This window comes from Berghia stephanieae, chromosome 4 (assembly GCF_034508935.2).
Source record: "Berghia stephanieae isolate SIO BIC M18660-M18661 chromosome 4, UCSD_Bste_1.3, whole genome shotgun sequence".
Lineage (NCBI taxonomy): Eukaryota > Metazoa > Mollusca > Gastropoda > Nudibranchia > Aeolidiidae > Berghia > Berghia stephanieae.
The window spans coordinates 41,855,538-41,876,542 of record NC_088363.1 but is presented as its reverse complement, the minus strand read 5'-3'; the positions used below and the strand labels follow the sequence as shown (position 1 = coordinate 41,876,542).

General features: G+C 37.0%; 1 protein-coding gene across 1 annotated transcript in view; it reads left to right on the top strand.

Moving 5' to 3' along the window:
- The window catches only part of LOC144970598 (sodium- and chloride-dependent glycine transporter 1-like), a 65,800-nt gene that overhangs the window by 26,721 nt on the left and 18,074 nt on the right, over positions 1 to 21,005 (top strand). The window contains exons 2-5 of the mRNA XM_078910387.1: positions 16,835 to 16,955; positions 17,952 to 18,083; positions 19,460 to 19,687; positions 19,987 to 20,218. Of these exons, the coding sequence (XP_078766513.1) occupies positions 16,835 to 16,955; positions 17,952 to 18,083; positions 19,460 to 19,687; positions 19,987 to 20,218 (713 nt within the window). The remainder of the gene's footprint in view (positions 1 to 16,834; positions 16,956 to 17,951; positions 18,084 to 19,459; positions 19,688 to 19,986; positions 20,219 to 21,005) is intronic.

Below are 21,005 nucleotides of genomic sequence, written 5' to 3'. Positions count from 1 at the left end.
ACATTTGAGTGTGTACCTCTTTGTGAGATCCTGTGCTGGTGATTGGATGAAACTTGTAGGTGATCTTAGGCTAAGTACATAGTATTCTCTTGGAATCTACACCTGTTTCCTACTTGAACGAAATTCCCCTTTGTCCCCTTTCTTGGGTGCTTCAATTGTAATTCTAGAATATTTTGACTATTCCATTTTCTTCCTTTTCATTTGTGTTGATATTATTACCTAAGATTGTCGATAGCGCTGTAAAATTCTTAAAAAACAAGTTACTAATGCTGCTATTACTAATATATTATTTAAACAGGTGTGTATAAAATTAAAATATACTAAGTGGGAATAGAATGTGAATCGAATCAGGTTGAAGGTGGATACCTGTCAATGTTTTGGTGGCAATGATGGATCTGGAAGAATGTCCATGATGTAATGAGATACGTTGATGGTACGCCCTCCTGTATTGCTACAGAATGGACCAAAAGTAGTCATCCAGGACCATACGCACATAAGACCAGAGTTTATCCCAGTTCTATAATATAGCGACGACACTATAATAGCATACCACTCTTTGGATAGGACATGCATCTCTTGGAAAGTACTTTTCCGTCAAATCGAACAGACCCTGCTTCCTAATCCCCACTGTGTGGCATAGGGGTCAGCCCGGGACCGATCCCGTGCCTATTTGTGCCGTGTGAAGCAATTGCTATAAATATCAGCTGAGCAATCGAGATTCTCAAAAAGGACTAAAGCGAGGATAATTCTAATTTATCCAGATGATACGTTTGTTTGTTTATGTGTGTATGTGTGTGTGTGTGTGTGTGTGTGTAGTGAAAGAGTGAGTGAATGAAACAGAGAGAGAGAGAGAGAGAGAGAGAGAGAGAGAGAGAGAGAGAGAGAGAGAGAGAGAGAGAATTTGGGAGGTATGAGAGATGCGTTGAGTTTTGTTAAGCTTTGTGTTGGTTTATCTACTTGGTTTACATGTCATTGTATTTCCTTTTTATTATTTATTTGCTTAATTATTAAAGTCTGTGGCAAAACCCAATGTAAATTTCCAGAAGTGGATAAATAAATTTTATCTAATCTTATCTTATCTTAACTTATCATTTGCCCAAGAGGCGTGGTTATCTTCCCTTCCACTAGGTGTCTTTTGACCTGTCTTCCAGACACACTATTCCTCACTATCTCACACCCCCCCCCCCTCCACAGCCCCACCACCTACGCCCCAAATCTGCCATGGTTAACATTTAGAATTGGGAAAATCCCAACATAAAGGAGAAGAAAATCACGATAGTAAAATGTTTATCACAAAAAATGACAAAAAAAATGTGTGTTTGTGTGTGTGTGTGTGTGTGTGTGTGTGTGTGTGTGTGTGTGTGTGGGAATTGTGGTGGGGGAGAGGAGGAGGGGTTAGAGGTGAAAGAGGAGGTGTCCTCTATTTGGTCTAGTCAGCGGGTGATCGACCAATGGCTAAGTTGTGCCTTTAGTGTCTTTAGATTATCTTTGGTTCCTACAAATAAATGTCATATAGAATTTTTTCGGCATTGGATTCTATACAACACCCCGTCCAGGGAAGTACGTCACAGTTGATTGACAATGGGTCACGCTGCGCTAACTATGAAGATTGGGGTTCAAGGCCGAATCAGATTATGGGAAGAAAATATTATAAAGGAATTGGGGGATTTGAAGCATGGGGGAAAGCGAAAGCTCATAGAAAAAAATCTCGTAGGTACTGATTTCTATTCCAGAAATGTCCATTTAGGACTTGTCTGAAAAAAAAAAACAAAAACAAAAACATTTCATAACACGACTTGGTTCTGACATGCGTACTAAATCATAATCGGTTTAGCTCATTAATATATTTTATTTGTTTTGAAACATTAAAAAAAACAAGCAAACCAAAACAAAATAACCAAATCGATTTTATGATGTTGTTTTCAATATTATAATGGCAATGGTAATTTGGTGTCTATGTACGGCTATGTGGTCTTGTGGTATGACACTCGCTTTCGGATCGGAAGGTCTCGGGTTAGAGCCTCGCTCGACGCATAATTAAGTCCTTGGAAAATGCTCTTTATTCATATTCTCTCATCGTGCTCATGTGTAAAATGAGTACTTGGCAGTTAACAGCTCTGTCTCTGTCGAAAAAAAAATTTGCAATATCGCCTAACAGGCGTCATGTCCCGTTCTACATGTTATTGGGCACGTTTAGTGGATATTGCCCTATATAAAAGCTCCAATTAAAAAAAAAATATATATATAATGCTTCAATTTCAATGGCAGTAGATAATATTAATAGACTGTGACATTATGGGCTCAATCTCATTAAATCCTGTATCTCAGTAATCGAAATCGAGTGACAATATGCATGCATATTTATTGAGCGGATGGAAAATTGTGTAACATCAACAGGTTGCCAGATTATTTTTCAACAAAATGCCAGGGGAAGACTCAAAAAATGCCAAAACACTCAAAAAATGCCAAAGTCTGTTGACTCCCACCCCCACTAAGAAAACTACTCACTTTTGATAGACAATTTACTATCATATCCTGGTGGCTTGCGTGTTTTCTTTTCTTTTTTTTTTCTTTTTTTTTGAATTATACTAAATTTCCTGTTGGGGTAATTTTTTTATTAAGAAAAGGTGTCATTTGAAGTATAATATACTAGAAAAGAAAATGCCAAATGAAAATGCCAAATGCCAAATGATTTTTCTAATGCCAAACGGTTTTCAAAATGCCAGATTTTTGGAATCTGGCATTTAAAATGCCAAACTGGCAACCCTTAACATCAACACACTTGGATTTAAATCATTTGATACGCATGGTTATATACTACATGATATGTGTGTTACATCGTTATTATTCCAAGCTACGTAGGTAGATATTGTGTTATTCTAGATTAATCTCACTGTTAGAGATGGAAATGGGGGTGGGGGGTGTGTGTGGTGTTCCAAGCTACGTAGGTAGATATTGTGTTATTTTTGATTAACTCACTCAATCCTAGAGATTTTTGCTACTGCTCAACATTGGAAAAAATGGATTAAAAAGGAGCATGTACATAGATAAGTTTTATTCACATGTAAAAACTAAAAACATTAGCTTTGATACTACGCCTATAATTAGTCTCAGAAAAATGTAATAAATAGGCACGGGGTAAAAGTAACCCGGTTAAACTACGGATATAGTCGGTGTTTGGGTTGAGTGAGTTAATCTCACCAGAGAGGATTTATAGCTATAGCCATATTATAATAATATATCCTCTCTGATCTCACCGTGTAAGAGATGAAAATAAGGTGGGCGGTGTGTGGTTGGTGGTGGTGGTGGTTGGGCATTTAACCACTTAACTGTCGTACTTTGGAAAAAAATCGAATTTAAAAAAGAAAGAATTGGCCAGAAAACACGTCGATCGATTTAAATGACCATCGTCTTGGCAAAAACTATCAAACCTGGGACTTCACGAAGTCTTCAAGGATATCCCCAGACTTGAGATTTTATTTTTGTTGCTGCCAAGATGAGGGTCGATATTTGAAGGACGAGTTTTCTGGCCAAAGTTTGAAATAGTTTTTTTATTTTTATTTTACTGATAACGGCAGTTAACTAGTTAAAGCATAAACTGACATCATTCACGCTTGACTTATTTTGCTCATTTAATGTCATAAATTTTATTGTTGAGAGACACAATGACGTAAAATCGTGATTTTTTTTTTTTAAAACAACGCAATAATACAATAAGTTTGGTGAGATGGAAGTGTTTGGTTGGGGATGGGGAGTGGGCCAGTGATGGGGGGAAAGGGGTGAAAAATATAGGGCGTAAATAGAAATGATCACACATAAACACACACAAACACACATTCACACACACACACACGCACACATACACCACGCGCATATATATATATATATATATATATATATATAATATATATATATATATATATATAGGTAGATAGATAGATAGATAAATATATAGACAGACAGATAGCTAGATAGATAGATAGATAGAGAGAGAGAGAGAGAGAGAGAGAGAGAGAGAGAGAGAGAGAGAGAGAGAGAGAGAGAGAGAGAGTCATTGTAAGACTATGACAGTTTTAAAACATCGGTAGTTTACATGGGGTAAATTAGTAGTCACTTCATTCAGCTATAAAAAGTTATACATTTGCTATCAGTAGGATTGAATAACCCTGAAACGTCCATGAGTGCTCTAGCCTGACATACACATACTATTTGCAGGTCTCACTTCGTCACGGAATACGCTTCAACAGCCCTAACGTCACTTCCCTTCTAATGACGCATGGTAACTTAGTAACTGGCTCTAAACTATCGGAACAATGGCGGACACCCTTATGAATTATTTCTCCGACGAGCATAAAAGCATATCCAGAGAAAAAAAAAACCCATTATAAATCTGATCATGTTTTGACTTTTACGCATTCTGATTACAAGACATATGAAAAGTTCTAGCCAGCATGAAGAATAAAAAGTACTGATTTTCTTTGTTTACAACCACGATGGCCGCCGATGCTGGGCGACGTGACATCAGACTATTGAATCCAATTATGGTCTTGATTTAACATTGTTGTTATGAACACTATTTTGTTTTAGTTTGATAGTGTTCATAAAGTCTTTCTCTGATGTCAAAGACGTATTTAATATTCTAAAACTATTATAGATATCTACATTTGGTTTTCACCATTCTCTAAGTTATACAATTATTTCCATAAGTCATCGACCCAGTGGGCACTCGCTGTGTTTTCTATCTCCTTGTATCTGTTTTCCAACATGCTTTATGTCTTTGTCTTGGAATGAGATTACTTGGTTTTGTCCTCCGGAGTCCTTGGCTGGGAGGGAAACAGTTGAATGTATAGTTATAGGTTTGGGAGGTGATATTCATTTCCTTGTAAATCATCTCTCTACGTTGTAATGTTATTTTTTATTTTTAACATATGGCTCTTAGTAGGATCTTGTGCTTGCGTCTGGGTGAGACTTTTAGCTAATCTCAAACTAAGTACACTGATAGTGTGCTCTTGGAATATACATCTGTTCCCTATTGGTACCATTCCCCTTTGTCTTACTTTTCCCCAGTCCTTTTAATTGTGCGTCTATAATGTTTTACTATCCAATTTTCATCCTTTTGATGTGACCTAAGTGTGTTGCAAGCGTCGTAAAACCCATAAAAACAAAACAAAAACAAACATCATCGACCCACATTTAATCACCAAAGAAATAAAATGATCATGAACTTATTTTGTGCGGCTATGTGGTCTTGTGGTATGATACTCGCATTCGGAATGGAAGGTCCTGGGTTCGAGGTTCCTCGGCTCATACTTGAGTCCTTGGAAAAGGACTCACATTATCTCACCTACTCAGCTGTATAATGAGCACCTGGCCGTTAACAGCGTTGTCTCTGTCGAAAAAAAAAATGGAATATCGCCTAACAGGCGTCATACCAAAGAGCCTTTTCCATGGACTCAATTATGCGCCGAGCGAGGCTCGAACCCAGGACCTTCCGATCCGAAAGCGAGTGTCATACCACAAGACCACATAGCCGCACAAAACTTGGATCAGAAACAGACATATACAGCACATTAAATTACTTATCTTATTATATATCTAAAGCAACCCTTTTGTTTAATTTCTTTATATTTTGGGTGGGCCCCTGTTATTACATACAAACTCTGGGATTTATATAAATTAACTTTCCCCCCAGAACGAGAAGATTGAGTAAATAATGTAGTACACCTCCACTGGAGTTCCGCTGTCGACATCTCGTTTTTCCATGGGCAAGAAACTATAGCCCCAATTATTCACTCTGCGGCGCTACACTGCAGCTAACACATGGGTCATCTCGGCCTTTTGTCGAGCTAGATAGATTTCTAAATTTTTCACAGAAGATACATGAAAGGAATTTTATATTATTTATTAATCATTAATTTATAATAATGTACTTTATTCATCCAAAAGGACATTTTTGTGATTGATTTCCTTTTCTTCGGTCAACATGCCCCCAAAATGTAGCTAGTGCCATAAAACTCTCAAAGACATAAAATTTTTTGGTTGACCTGACAGGAGAGTGGGGTTATTATATCATTTATATGACACAGTTGACACAATTAAAGCAGGGATATGGTATAATGTAGTTATACTGTCGTGGAAAGGCCACAGTTATATCACCCGTCACGCTTCAATGACCACAGGAAAGTGGCGCTGATGTTTACACGGTGTCAACACTCAGGACCACCGCTTGTTTTCATTGATCTCAGGGGCAGACCCTATCACAGACTTATGGACTCCATGTCTCATGTCTCATGCGACAGATCCAAAACAAGCTGATCTATGTAATGGAATTTTGAGCTTTATCGTTATAGTAGATTAGTTCAGATTGGGTATTTTCTTCTTCTTCTTCTTCTTCTTCTTCTTCTTCTTCTTCTTCTTCTTCTTCTTCTTCTTCTTCTTCTTCTTCTTCTTTCTTCTCTTCTTCTTCTTCTCTTCTTCTTCTTCTTCTTCTTCTTCTTCTTCTCTTCTTCTTCTTCTTCTTCTTCTTTCTTCTTTCTTCTTCTTCTTCTCTTCTTCTTCTTCTTCTTCTTCTTCTTCTTCTTCTTCTTTTCTTCTTCTTCTTCTTCTTCTTCTTCTTTCTTCTTCTTCTTCTTCTTCTTCTTCTTCTTCTTCTTCTTCTTCTTCTTTCTTCTCTTTCTTTCTTCTTCCTTCTTCTTCTTTCTTCTTCTTCTTCTCTTCTTCTTCTTCTTCTCTTCTTCTTCTTCTTCTTCTCTTCTTCTTCTTCTTCTTTCTTCTTCTTCTTCTTCTTTCTTCTTCTTCTTCTTCTTTCTTCTTCTTCTCTTCTTCTTCTTTCTTCTTCTCTTCTTCTTCTTCTTCTTCTTCTTCCTTCTTCTTCTTCTTCTTCTTCTTCTTCTTCTTCTTCTTTCCTTCTTCTTCTTCTTCTTCCTTCTTCTTCTTCTTCTTCCTTCTTCTTCTCTTCTTCTTCCTTCTTCTTCTCTTCTTCCTTCTTCTTCCTTCTTCCTTCTTCCTTCTTCCTTCTTCCTTCTTCCTTCTTCCTTCTTCCTTCTTCTCATTCTCCTTCTCCCCCCTCCCCTCCTCCTCTTCCAGGGACCCATTGTAAAGCACTTTGAGCACGTTTAGTGGATATTGCACTATATATAAAACTCAATGCTAGAAGTAAAACATGTTTTATAATGTTTCTATAGCAATGGTTAATTAATGGGGAAAGTGAAGAGGAGGAGGAAGGAGGGGAGGGGTATAGTCACATAGGCGTTCAAATCAATAGGGAATAAAAGTGTGATGTCAAAAAAAAAAAAACAACAAAAAAAAACAAAAACAACAACAAAAAAAAAAATAAAGCTGGTTCCTATCTCATTGGAAGTTCAAAACTACTCTTCCGGAGGACTGAATACATACCTTGTGTAACTGATCCTATTTTCTCGTCTAAATATTATATTCTAGTCTTCAATTATTAAGACCACCCATCCTCGCTCTTTAACGTCACGTGATTATTAAAATCTGCCTTTGCACCCTGCTTCTAAAATAGTTATGCCTCCTTATGATTCAATATGTAACCTATTCATTATAATATGTCGTCAGAAACACTGGTTACATACAAACTTCCGAGGATTCTACTTACTAACTTACTATCCAGCGTCGTCCTCATTGACGTTGGCTGCCCACACTCTGCGATGACATAAATATCTGCCCATTCCTCTGGTCTATGACGGTATCGATACAGCTCTCTTCCATTCATATCTGGCCATTCTAGGATTTTAAAAATTATATAACTTGTCTTCCTCTTCTTCGTTTGCCCGCCATTTTCCCCTGTACCACATCTTTCATGGGTTCCGGCATATGTGACAGAAAAAACAACTGAGTTTTCTCCTTTTAATATTTAGTAGTTCTAGCATGACTTCCTGCTGTTGTTTGTTCTTCTTTCCCTCCAGTTTATCCTCATCATCCGTCTGTAAAACCACATTTCAGCAGAGTTTATACGTTTCATGTTTTTGTTCTTGAGGGTCCATCCTTCTGCGCAATAGGTCATCACTGTCAACATCAATACTTTTACTAATTAATTTTATTTTCCAAGGATTTAGAAACCAGAAAAGTAGAAAGTGGGAGGACGTTACGACTTTTCTTCCCTATTGACACCCATTTCAACCATTGAGATGTGGTGGTGGTGGTGGTGGTGGTGGGGGGGGGGGGTGGTCTGAATTAATCCCTCCCAATCCCCCCCCCCCCCCCCGCCCATCCACTGTAAAACTGTATGCTCTTATTTACTTTTCACTGGGTATAGTTTACATTTATTTCTATATAATCCGATATCAATTGCAAATGTCCTTGGATGAGTTTGGGAAATCTTCCTCTCCGTATTTCCTACCTCCCTCACCCCCCCCCCCATCTCTCTCTCTCTCTCGCTCTCTTATATATATATATATATAATATATATATATAATATATATATATTAGAGAGAGAGAGAGAGAGAGAGAGAGAGAGAGAGAGAGAGAGAGAGAGAGAGAGAGAGAGAGAGAGATACGGTCTCATTAATCACGCTGGAGCTTGAAAAGGTTTCGGATATACAGACAGACGGATAGATGGATGACCAGATAGATAAATTGCTTAATAGCTAGTTAGATGGAGATAGAGATTGAGAAGAGGGGGGGGGGAAGGAGATGAGAAGAGAGAGAGAGAGAGAGAGAGAGAGAGAGAGAGAGAGAGAGAGAGAGAGAGAGAGAGATTAATATAAAAATATAATTACACGTATTTAACGTTACATTTGCAAATGAATCAGAAACTTTTCTTTTCGTCCTTCATTTGTACTTTTAGGGTGGCATTTTGTATTCAAAAGCCTTTTCAACATCCGTATAATAACACAAATCCCCCCCCCCCCCCACCCAATAAACTTAACAATTAATACACTTGATATAGGAAGTGTGTAGGAGAATCATTGACATGAAATGTAGGTATTGCTTTATGTCAACAATTCATATTAATCGCCTTTTCTTTAGAACTAAACGCCTGCAGTACAGATTAAAACAAACCGGTGAAGATGTAAGGATTTCAAAGACCATTTAATGAGCTTGATAGTTCCTTTTCTAAATGAGATTTCCTCTTCTCCCTCCTCCTCCTCCTCTTCTCCCTCCTCCTCCTCCTCTTCTTCTTCTCCGCCTCTTCTTCTCCTCCACCTCTCCTCCTCATCCGCCTCTCCTCCTCCTCCGCCTCCTCCTCCTCCTCCTCCGCCTCCTCCTCCTCCTCCTCCTCCTTCTTCTTCTTCTTCTTCTTCTTCTTCTTCTTCTTCTTCTTCTTCTTCTTCTTCTTCTTCTTCTTCTTCTTCTCCTCCTCCCTCTCCTCCGCCTCCTCCTCCTCCTCCTTCTATGTGGTCTTGTGGTATGACACTCGCTTTCGGATATGAAGGTCCTGGGTTCGAGCCTTTTTCGGCGCATAGCTGAGTCCTTGGAAAAGGCTCATTACTCACATTCTCTCACCATACTCAGGTGTAAAATGAGTACCTGACCATTAACAACGTTGTCTGTCGGAAAAAATGTGTTATCGCCTAACAGGCGACATGTCTTGTCATACATGTTAAGTGTTGCTGTCAGGGACCCCTTGTAAAGCGCTTTGAGCACGTTTAGTGGATATTGCGCAATATAAAAGCTCAACTTTTCTTCTTCTTTATCTTCTTCTTCGTTTCCTCCTCCACCTCCTCCTCTTCCCCCTCCTCTTCTTCTCCCCCTCCTCTTCCTCCCTCCCTTCTCTCCCCCCCCTCTTTTTTTGTCACCTCTTGTGCACTGAGTGGCCCCCCAACAACATTTTCAAATAATCCTCTCGAGGACTAGAAACAATACGTCACGGGGAAGATCATTCCATTCTTCTTTGTCCTCCTTATCGAGAGTAACATCAAAGGAAATTCAAAACCCCTTTGTTGAAATTTGCAGGCCTAGACTCTATCTGAATCTGTTTTCCAATATTCTGAATATGTACTCACCGGTTCTTCAACTTAGATTTCACGAAAGGGATGGATTTGTATAGAGCATGCATTTTATCTGCGGGGCATTCTAGATGCAGGTTTTAGACACTCTTGTTTTTATGAATGGTTTAGATTAATTAGTCTTTTGAAATTAATTGGTTCTTTTTAAGGAATACATAATAGGTATGGTCTATAGATTATGTTCATCATTATTAAGTCTATATATGTCTTAATGATGATTAAAATCATATTAATGGTGATTCTAATGATGATAATAAAGATATTGATAATAATAATAATAATAATAAATAATAATAATAATAATAATAATAATAATAATAATAATAATAATAATAATAATTTTTATATATTATTATTATTATTATTATTATTATTATTATTATATATTATTATTATAATTATAATATAATAATATAATTAATAATTATAATAATAATTATAATAATAATAATTATTAATTATAATTATAATTATAATTATAATTATAATTATATATAATTATAATAATTATAATAATTATAAGAATTATAATAATTATAATAATTATAATAATTATAATAATTATAATAATAATAATAATAATAATAATAATAATAATTAATAATAATAATAATAATAATAATAATATAATAATAATAATAATAAAAATGATAATGATAATGATAATGATAAAAATGATAATAATAATAAAATAATACTATAATAATAATAATAATAATAATAATAATAATAATAATAATAATAATAATAATAATAATAATAATAATAATGATATCATGATTTACCTACCCCATTGAACTACCGAGAATGACACATTTGTATGAATCATTTTGTGAACGCCTTGATTCAATAACTTAAACGTCAACCGATTGAGTTACTAAATGAAAGATCAACCTTTACGCACTGAATACATATTAATATTACGTAGTCTAGCTTTGACTACAAAAGTAGGGCAGCTCGTTTATCATTATAAATGCCCTGTCACGATTTTCACAATTACTTTTAGGAAAATCCGGGCGTTGCACTTTACACCGCTGCACGAGCCTTCGGTGGCCTTGGGTACAAAGTTCGAATTCCTAAAACACAATAGTGATAGACGATTCTTTCTGTCTTTCTTTTGGGAAAATCCTGGCGTGTTCCTAGCCGCTGCACGAGCCTTCGGTGGCCTTGGGTACAAAGTTCGAATTCCTAAAACGCAATAGTGTGTTACGGGATATACGATTCTTTCTGTCTTTCTTTCGGGAAAATCCGGGCGTGTTCCTAGCCGCTGCACGAGCCTTCGGTGGCCTTGGGTACAAAGTTCGAATTCCTATACCGCAATAGTGTAAGAAATGTTTTATTATACCCCTCAATCCACCGTTCATTTATTTGTAGGTCTGATAACCCAATTCATTTATGGGCTCATTGTTGAGATGGCAATCTTTAAACTATTGTCTATTTACAACGATGTTAAACTAGGCCCATACGTGGGTTCGAATGTCAGACCTGAATAATATGTATACGTCGCCTCAATCGATTCTAATTTCGATATCTCTGAATAAAAGACATTTTCAAAAATACTTAAATATTCTTTTTTCAAAAAAATCTATTTTAAAAAAAAATTCAGCGTTTGATAATCTGGCGTCACAAATTATGAAAATTGTAAAATTGATATCATTACGCGTTACTAGTCATGGGAGGGGTAGAATAACTTATATCTAAACGGTTCGCCTGAAAACATTTCCTTTATTATATCAATTGATGCTATGCGTTTAGGTAAAATCCTCACCAGTTCTATCCACCAGACCAATCGTACTAACACCTCTCTCATTGGAAAACCCTATCATTTCTTAGTAAATACATAACCGTTGAATAATGCTTTGAATTCGTTGAATAAAAAAATCATTCAACGGTTGCAGAATATTTCGCACATTTTATCGGTTTATCGGTGTGAAATAAGGTGTAGAAGACAGCTGGTGGGCAATTATTAGTCTTTTAGTGAGCATGAATACAAATCCAACGTTTTTGTTTTTTGGGTCAAATTGTCATTCAAGGAGATGGAGAAAGATGCAAATTATGGTGAACAGAAGTACTAATACCATGCAGTTTGATCACAAAATGTCGAATAATCTTACTTGGAGGCGTAGAATAAACGCATTCTATCATTTCTTTGTATTTATTAAACTGGTTATATTTTTCTCGTGCAATAACACATACTCGCAAGCTCGTTGTATTATCGGGCAAGATAAAAATAACTCATTTAATAATTACAAAGAGATGAAAGAATCGTATGTTATATTTTTTTATTTTCATAGTCATCGAGAGTGACTTTAGTGGGAACTCAACACTCAGCTGGCGTCGATCTAAAAACAATAACTAGCCAAAAGACGTCAACTTCATTTGTTCTACTGATGCTATACATTTATGTAAATAACTCACACTTCGCCATATGAAATATACCGAGATAAAGAACTGAACGTGTGTTTGAAAGGTGCCAGACAACGCAATAAAGAAAAATACAAGGAAAAAAAAATCATAAAAAATCAGTCTACCTCGACTGGGGGTCGAACCTCAGACCGTTTGATTACCGGTCAGACGTGCTACCATTACACAACAGAGTAATCAGAAGGTCTGAGGTTCGATCTCCAGTCGAGGTAGACTGATTTTGTGGGATGTTTTTTTTCTTGTATTTTTCTTTCTTGCTTTGTCTAGCACCTTTCATACACACTTGTTCAGTTCTTTGTTGAAAAATAACATTCAATTGTTAGTAGCTTCCTATACCCAAGACAACGTGCGGCTATGTGGTCTTCTGGTATGACACTCTCTTTTGGATCGGAAGGTCCTGGGTTCAAGCCTCGCTTGGCGTATAGCTGAATCCTTGGAAAAGACTCTTTACTCACATTCTCTCACCGTACCCAAGTGTAAAATGAGTACCTGGCCGTTTACAACATTGTCTCTGTCTAACAGGCGTCATGTCTCGTTCTTTATGTTACGTGTTGGCCAGCGACCCTTTGTAAAGCGCTTTGGGTCCGTTTAGTGAATATTGCGCTATATAAAAAAAAGCAAAAAAAAAAAAAAAAAAAGACTTTACAGTAATCAGGGGTCCCGATAGCCCAGTTACTAAAGCACGCGCTTCAGACGTATAGGGACCGAGATCGATCCCGGATGAAATCCTGATCTCCCTTCTAACCAGCATTGATTGAGTTGCTGTTAAATATTGTAGAAAGTACTTCAGTATAGACTAGCGTCTTATCCAACGGATTTTTTTAGTGGATAATGATCAATCAATATATATTTATCTTTAAAGAATATAGTTATGTCAGTGTAGTAAAAGCGAACTTTTCCTGTAAAAGGTTGACTTTAATACTGTTGACATGGAAATGATGACACCCCCCCTCCAAAAAAAAAAAAACAAAACAAAATACAGCAGAAAAACCTTCCAAAAAAACCCCCCAAAAAACAAACAAACAAAAAAAACAAACCCAAAACAAACAGAAACAACAAAAACAAATTAAAAATACAACAAAAAAAAAAAAAAAAAAAACAAAAAAAGAAAAAAAAAAAAAAAAAAAAAAAAAAAAAAAAAAAAACCCAAACAAACCTATCAACCAAAAACTAAGCAAGACCATAAAAATGACCATCAAAACAATTCATCACCGTTTGTTTGTTGAGATCAGCGGTAGCGCTACGACATTCCCTGAACATCATCTGTCTGATTTGTAGTGTTGATGTTTCCATCATTGGTGTCAGAGTACGTGTAAGGGAATTCATTCGACCAACCCAAGACACCTAAATAAAACAGGACATGGTATTTATTTATTGTCATGGTCAAATTTTGCTTAGCCTTATCAGGATCCTATTCTATAAAAGGCTAAAACAGATATGAGAATATCATTTATATTCATATGAAATCGATCGATCAACAAAAAGTTGAAACCTTAGATATGAGCTGGATATGGAGTATTGTATTAATCTTCTTCTTCTTCTTCTTCTTCTTCTTCTTCTTCTTCTTCTTCTTCTTCTTCTTCTTCTTCTTCTTCTTCTTCTTCTTCTTCTTCTTCTTCTTCTTCTTCTTCTTCTTCTTCTTCTTCTTCTTCTTCTTCTTCTTCTTCTTCTTCTTCTTCTTTTCTTCTTCTTCTTCTTCTTCTTCTTCTTCTTCTTCTTCTTCTTCTTCTTCTTCTTCTTCTTCTTCTTCTTCTTCTTCTTCTTCTTCTTCTTCTTCTTCTTCTTCTTCTTCTTTCTTCTTCTTCTTCTTCTTCTTCTTCTTCTTCTTCTTCTTCTTCTTCTTCTTCTTCTTCTTCTTCTTCTTCTTCTTCTTCTTCTTCTTCTTCTTCTTCTTCTTCTTCTTCTTCTTCTTCTTCTTCTTCTTCTTCTTCTTCTTCTTCTTCTTCTTCTTCTTCTTTCTTCTTCTTCTTCTTCTTCTTCTTCTTCTTCTTCTTCTTCTTCTTCTTCTTCTTCTTCTTCTTCTTCTTTTCTTCTTCTTCTTCTTCTTCTTCTTCTTCTTCTTCTTCTTCTTTTCTTCTTCTTCTTCTTCTTTTCTTCTTCTTCTTCTTTCTTCTTCTTCTTCTTCTTCTTCTTCTTCTTCTTCTTCTTTCTTCTTCTTCTCTTCTTCTTCTTCTTCTTCTTCTCTTCTTTCTTCTTCTTCTTCTTCTTCTTCTTCTTCTTCTTTCTTCTTCTTTCTTTCTTTTCTTCTTTCTCTTCTCTTCTTCTTCTTCTTCTTCTTCTTTTCTTCTTCTTCTTCTTCTTCTTCTTCTTCTTCTTCTTCTTCTTCTTCTTCTTCTTCTTCTTCTTCTTCTTCTTCTTCTTCTTCTTCTATCCAAAGAGTAGCAAGTAGTTGCTATCGTCTGTTTAATGCAATCAAAATCGGGATAAAGCTAATTAAAACAATCAACACACCCCAACAGAAAAAAAATGAACCCAAATACAACAAAATAAATAAAAAACAAAACAAAACAAAATATAAAAAATAAAATTTAACAGATATAACAGCTCCCCCCCCTCCAAGAAAAGAAAACAAAACAGATAAACCTTCCGAAAACAAAAAAACCCAAAACAAAACAAACAAAAACAACCAAAAACAACAAAAATAAATTAAAAATACAACAATGAAATAAAAAAGAAACAACCCCCCCCCCCAAAAAAAAAAAAAAAACCAAAACAAAAAACAACAAAACCCTATCAACTAAAATCAAAGCAAGACCATAAAAATGGCCATCAAAACAATTCATCACCATCATAATATTATAAAACACAGCCCAGCCATTCAGTTGACGATACCATCATACCATAGAGTACCTACGACCTACAACAATGATGGATGCCGTGCGTTTTAATGGCGGTCGAGACCCTTTAGATACAGTAGATAAAAACTCTCACATCTACCCAAACAGGTACAGGAAACTACCCCTGACCCCCCCTGTCCCCTCCTCAAACCAGGGGCGTCCACTATTTTGATCTTATTCCTTCCATTGTTGTTCCAACTGTTTATGACTCGATCAAACCACTGGTGACCTACCTTTATTGGTTGACAGTTGACACACCGACCTTTTACCCTTCACCTCTGACATCGTCCCCCCCCCCCTTTTATAGAAAGTTCGAAGATGACGTCACTCAGGTCTTTGTTATTGTTTTTTGCCCTCCGCGTTTATGAGTAATGCTCACTGAACTGTATTAACCCGACTATAAACGTTCATGGATACACACAGTTTTGTGTGTTAATCCGTTATACTTCCGGCTGGTAATGTTATGAGCTTCTTAGCCAAGCGCATTCTATCTATAGATAGTATGCGCTTGGCTTAAAAAGACCCGAGTGACTTCAACTTCATTCTCGTGTTGTTATTGTTTCAGACTATAAACGTTTAAGGATACAGTTTTGTGTGTTGGCACGTTATGTCCGGCTGGCAATATTGTGAACGTTTGTGATAGACGCATAGCATCAATGCCGCAAGGGGAGTTGGGGTCGGGTAGTCTTTCTACACTCACTCATTATCAGTAAAATATTTTTCATGTACTACTTGTCTTGTTCCCAGTATGTTCTTACGTGGTTTAGCCCTGGCCCTGGCTGAAGCCCTTTACTCTTATAAAGGCAGATGTGAGTTAGCTGATGTTTTATGATAGGAGCTCAAATTTTGTTTCTATTTTATATAATTTAACTGTGCGAGTGTGTACAAGAAACCAATTGAATGTGTCGTTTTGTCTGTGACGTCTAGTCGTTGTGACCTTTCTGTGATAGTAGATAATGTGTAATATACGATTCTTACAGTCTTACTTTTGGAGTTCCGGACGTATTTCCAACCACTACACGAGCTTGCGAATGCGCGTTGGGAATTAATTACGAATTCCAAAACGCAAAAGTGTAAGAAATCGTTTATTTACCCCTCAATAGATTCCGATTTCGTCATCTCTGAGTAAAAGACACTTTCAAAAATATTTAAATGATAAATCCGTTTTTTCATGAGTAGGGTAGCACTGGCTTCAGTCCGGAAAAGGGTTTGATTGCAGTTAAAATTTATTACTGTAAACCTTTACCACTTATTTTACCGTTTAAAGGGACTAATGGTCTAGATTCTTGCAGAACCTGAACCCTAAACCATTTATGTTTGTAATAACGAATTTTTTTTAAGGCGTTGATATGAACTAAAAATGTCACAGTGGCCGTTAAAGCTCGAAAATTAAACTAAACCAATCCCATTATACTGACCAATGATAAAAAAAAATCATATTATGTCTATTTCTTCAGAGATACAAGGTACTTACATCTGAGTTCTTAGCGATATCGTTCTTTGTTTATACGCCATTAGGGTGTCAAACGATCCTTGAAAACCTTGCACCCATTCATATCGTGAGAATTAAGTATGATTTATTTTCATCGTGTCTTCCCCTAGGAAACACAGGAGAGAGGCAACTGGACAGGGAAGCTTGACTTCCTGTTGTCATCCATTGGATACGCCGTAGGGTTGGGCAATGTGTGGAGATTTCCATATTTGGCTTACAGGAATGGGGGAGGTAAGTCTGGAATTTTTGTTTGGAACAAAAGTCTTTTTTTCTCTTCATTACGTCATACCTCTTGTGAAGCTAAGACTTTTGTATATCTAGAAGGTAAAAAGTCATGTACGGAAGAGAAATTGGCAACTTAAAACAAAAGAAAAATTCACAGCTTATAGCAGCGTAGTATTCACTTATTATTATGGGGCATCGTGGCAAAGTGGTGTGGCCCTTGCTTCATACCCAAGAAGGCGCTTTGTTCGATTCCAGCGCTTTGTGGACGCTAGGTAGACAACTTATAGATAATTTACAGTGCCGCACTGCATAAATAAAAAATGTCAAAATTATTATCTATCAGGTAGACTAATATCAATTCAATACAGACGATTTTATGGGCAAAGGGAAACAACCAAATCAATACAGATATGGTGTAAAGAGCTTCAAGGATTATCTCCCTGCAAATAGAATATTGACTGAGTATAATTTTGTTTTACATATGAATCAAGCAAAGCAAACGCGATAGCATCTTCAATTACATGATACTAAAATATAAGGCTCTTTCAAAAACGTTTTTTTAAAATCATATCATTTCACTGACCACGATTGTAAGCATCCTTATTTTAAAACACTACCCCTACGTCTACATACTTGCAGGCCTGGTAACCAAACGGAATTACGGCCTTGGTTTAACAATAATTTAATGAACAGTGCTTTGCGTTGGTGAGTGTATTTTCATTATAACAGTTTTGGTTATGAAATTAAGAAATTAAGGAGCAGGCACTGGTGTAAGATAAAAAAAGCCGAACAAGTGTGTATGAAAGGTGCCAGACAAAGCAAGAAAGAAAAATACAAGAAAAAAAAAAAACCATCCCAAAAAATCAGTCGACCTCGACTGGGAGGGTCGACTGATTTTTTGGTATGGTTTTATTCTTTTTTGTATTTTGGGTTATGAGACCACCAAATGACTATACGTCATCCACATTCCGTATATGAAATGTTATTTATCTTTCATCCCAGCCTCCTTCCTGCTGCCTTATATCATCATGTTGTTTGTTGCTGGACTTCCCCTCTTCTTTGTGGAGCTGGCCCTGGGACAGTTTGCCTCAGAAGGCCCCATCACCGTCTGGAAGATGGCCCCTCTATTTACAGGTCAGTGTGGTTAGCAATAAATGAATGTGGGTAAGTGGATGGCTTGATGGTTGGTTGAGTGGATAGATGGATGGATTGATGAATTGATGGATGAAAAAGTGGATGAATAGGTAGATGCCTGTTTTTTCAATTTCTTTGGTATCCGCAATGTCATCTGCTACATGTTTGTGTTAATCATCTATCCCTCAAACAACGCATTCAATGCTTTATCCATTGGTCTATCCACTGGATATCTGCTATGACATAGCCATCATTAACGCAGTGGTAGCCCTGTATTATTATTAATAATAATGGAATATATTTATTGTGCGCCAAAAAAATCTCTTCATCTGGAGGGTTCTGGGTACGTAACAAAGATTAAGCCCTGACACAGTACACGAACAACGCTAATTATACACATAATTAAAAGAAAGCCTGTCTGATTAAAATGTCTTCAATCGCTGCTTGAAATTATCTAGTGAAGACGATGAACGTATCTCAAGTGGTGTCAAATTCCAAAGCCTCGGGCCAGCTTTCAGTCTGCAGCGGGGTGTTTTCAATTTGAGATCGTTCGTCGATGGAAGCGATCGCTGTGGAATATAACATGCAATAAAGCTTGAAGATATGTTGGCGCTCCAAGTACTTGAATACAATAGTTGCAATATTTTTTATTTAATGCGCTGGTAAACTGGCAGCCAATGCAGCTGTGGAATAATTGGGGAACTGTCGTTTTCCTGTCTTTCTTCAGTACAACGCGGGATGCCATGTTCTGTACTTTCTGGAGTGTGTTTATTTTGTCATTTGTGAGACCAACAAACTGCAATGCACTAGTCCATTTTCGGGAATATCAATGCTGTTACCAATTCGTGGCAGGTTTCTTTAATTGGTCTGATTGTTCTGATGTTTTTTAGAATGCAGATAACGCTTGCTTTCACACTGTTAATAATATGTTTGTTCATAGACAGAGCACTCTCCAAAGGTGATGCCGAGATTTTTTGCTGATGTTGTGAGTTGTATTTTATCATTATCATTGTTTGTCACTGCCAATGTAGATGGGTCTGTCTTATTATTGGAACTAGCAATGAATTCGGCTTCGGTCTTATCGCTATTTAATCTTAATATATTTGCAGACGTACATTTATCACATTGTCGATGCATTGTTCGTGAACAGTTATCGGGTAGATAACAACCCATGCCGTTTACTACATGTTACTCTGGTGAAATTTATCTACCCCTCAAACAACAACACAATTATTATTGTATCCATTGATCTACCCATTCAACCCCCACCCCTCCCCACACACAATGTATCGAATGTCATATGCTACACGTCAGTGTCAATTGTCGACATCTCAAACAACACAACCAATGTCTTATCCATTGATCTATTCCCCCAGGTATTGGCTATGGTATGGTCATCATCAACGCAGTGGTAGCCCTCTACTACAACATGATAATCGCCTATGCTATTTACTACATGTTCGTGTCATTTGTATACTTTGACGATGACGTCCCGTGGACGGACTGTGACAATTGGTGGAACACAAACTCCTGTCGTGACACGGCCTGGCCCAAACTGTCCGACGACAAGTACAACGATACACAGAAGATGGACCTCTTGTGGAGTGAGTGCTCATTGCAATAAAATGGAATAGATAGAATTGCATTCTCCTCTTTGACTAAATAAATCTTATTGAAAAGGAATGTAGTAGAACCTCAAAACCTAATATTTAGACCTTAGGAGCATTTTTGAATCATGCCGAGGCAATTTATTTATTTCAATTGCTTTTTAAAGTTGAATGTTATTATTATCCCTTGGAAACTACGAAATTAGATATTTCAAGTCGGCAGATCTGTATAGTTGGGACCCTGTTTAATATTTAATTTATCACCTTTTCCAATGTGTTCCTCCCCATCCATCCAGGTGACTTGTTCAACCGTACGTGTGTCAGTAACAAATTCATCAAATCCACATACAAGGACTACGTTGCCGTGGGAGACACCAGCGTCAAGTACGACAATTTCTGGGATAAACTGATCGCCAAATATCCTAACGTGACGTCATTCGCAACCTTGACTCACATCGAGGTTCAAGGATACTCGGGGTTCTCGGGATGTAAGATCAGCTATACTTCCGCTTCGGAGGAATTTTTTGAGTAAGGCCATGATATAATTTGAACTATTTTAAAAATATTTTTTTGTCTGCATCATCATCATTGCCTTTTTCACCCTGGGTCAGGTATAGGCCACAGACCAACAGTTTCCATCCTTCTCTATTCTGAGTTAACTTTTTTTTTTTAATCTCGTTCCATGTCTTATCACTTCTCTGTATATCAGCTTCTTTCATTCTTCCTTCATAAATTCTGTCATTGCAGAAACTCTTCGGTCGCCCAAGCTAAAAAAGGATTTGATTTGTCTGTCTGCGTTTCTGTAACGGTTTGAATTTTACGGAAGGGGTGTTAACCCTTCGACAACCCCCCAACCTGGAGGACCAGGTGACTTAAAAAAGGGGGAGTCACACACCATTAGTCGTTAGTGCAACACTCGGATACAATCAACACATCAATTTGTATTGTTAACCCAGCGATAGGGTTTAGATGTCAACCCATTGGATACAAAGAAATGTCAGATTTTCCTCACTTTAAAAATCCACCAAAACCTCAGATACACCTACTTGAGCTTGAGCTTTTATATAGAGCAATATCCACTTAACATGCTCAAAGCGCTTTACAAAGGGTCCCTGACCAACAGCAATTCGTAACATGGTCTGTTAGACGATATTACAATTTTTTCGGACAGAGACAACTCTGTGGGCCGCAAGGTACATATTTCACACCTGAGTACGGTGAAAGAATGTGAGTAAAGAGCCTTTTCCAGGGACTCACTATGTGCCGAGCGAGGCACGAACCCAGAACATTCCAATCCGAAAGCGAGTGTCAAACA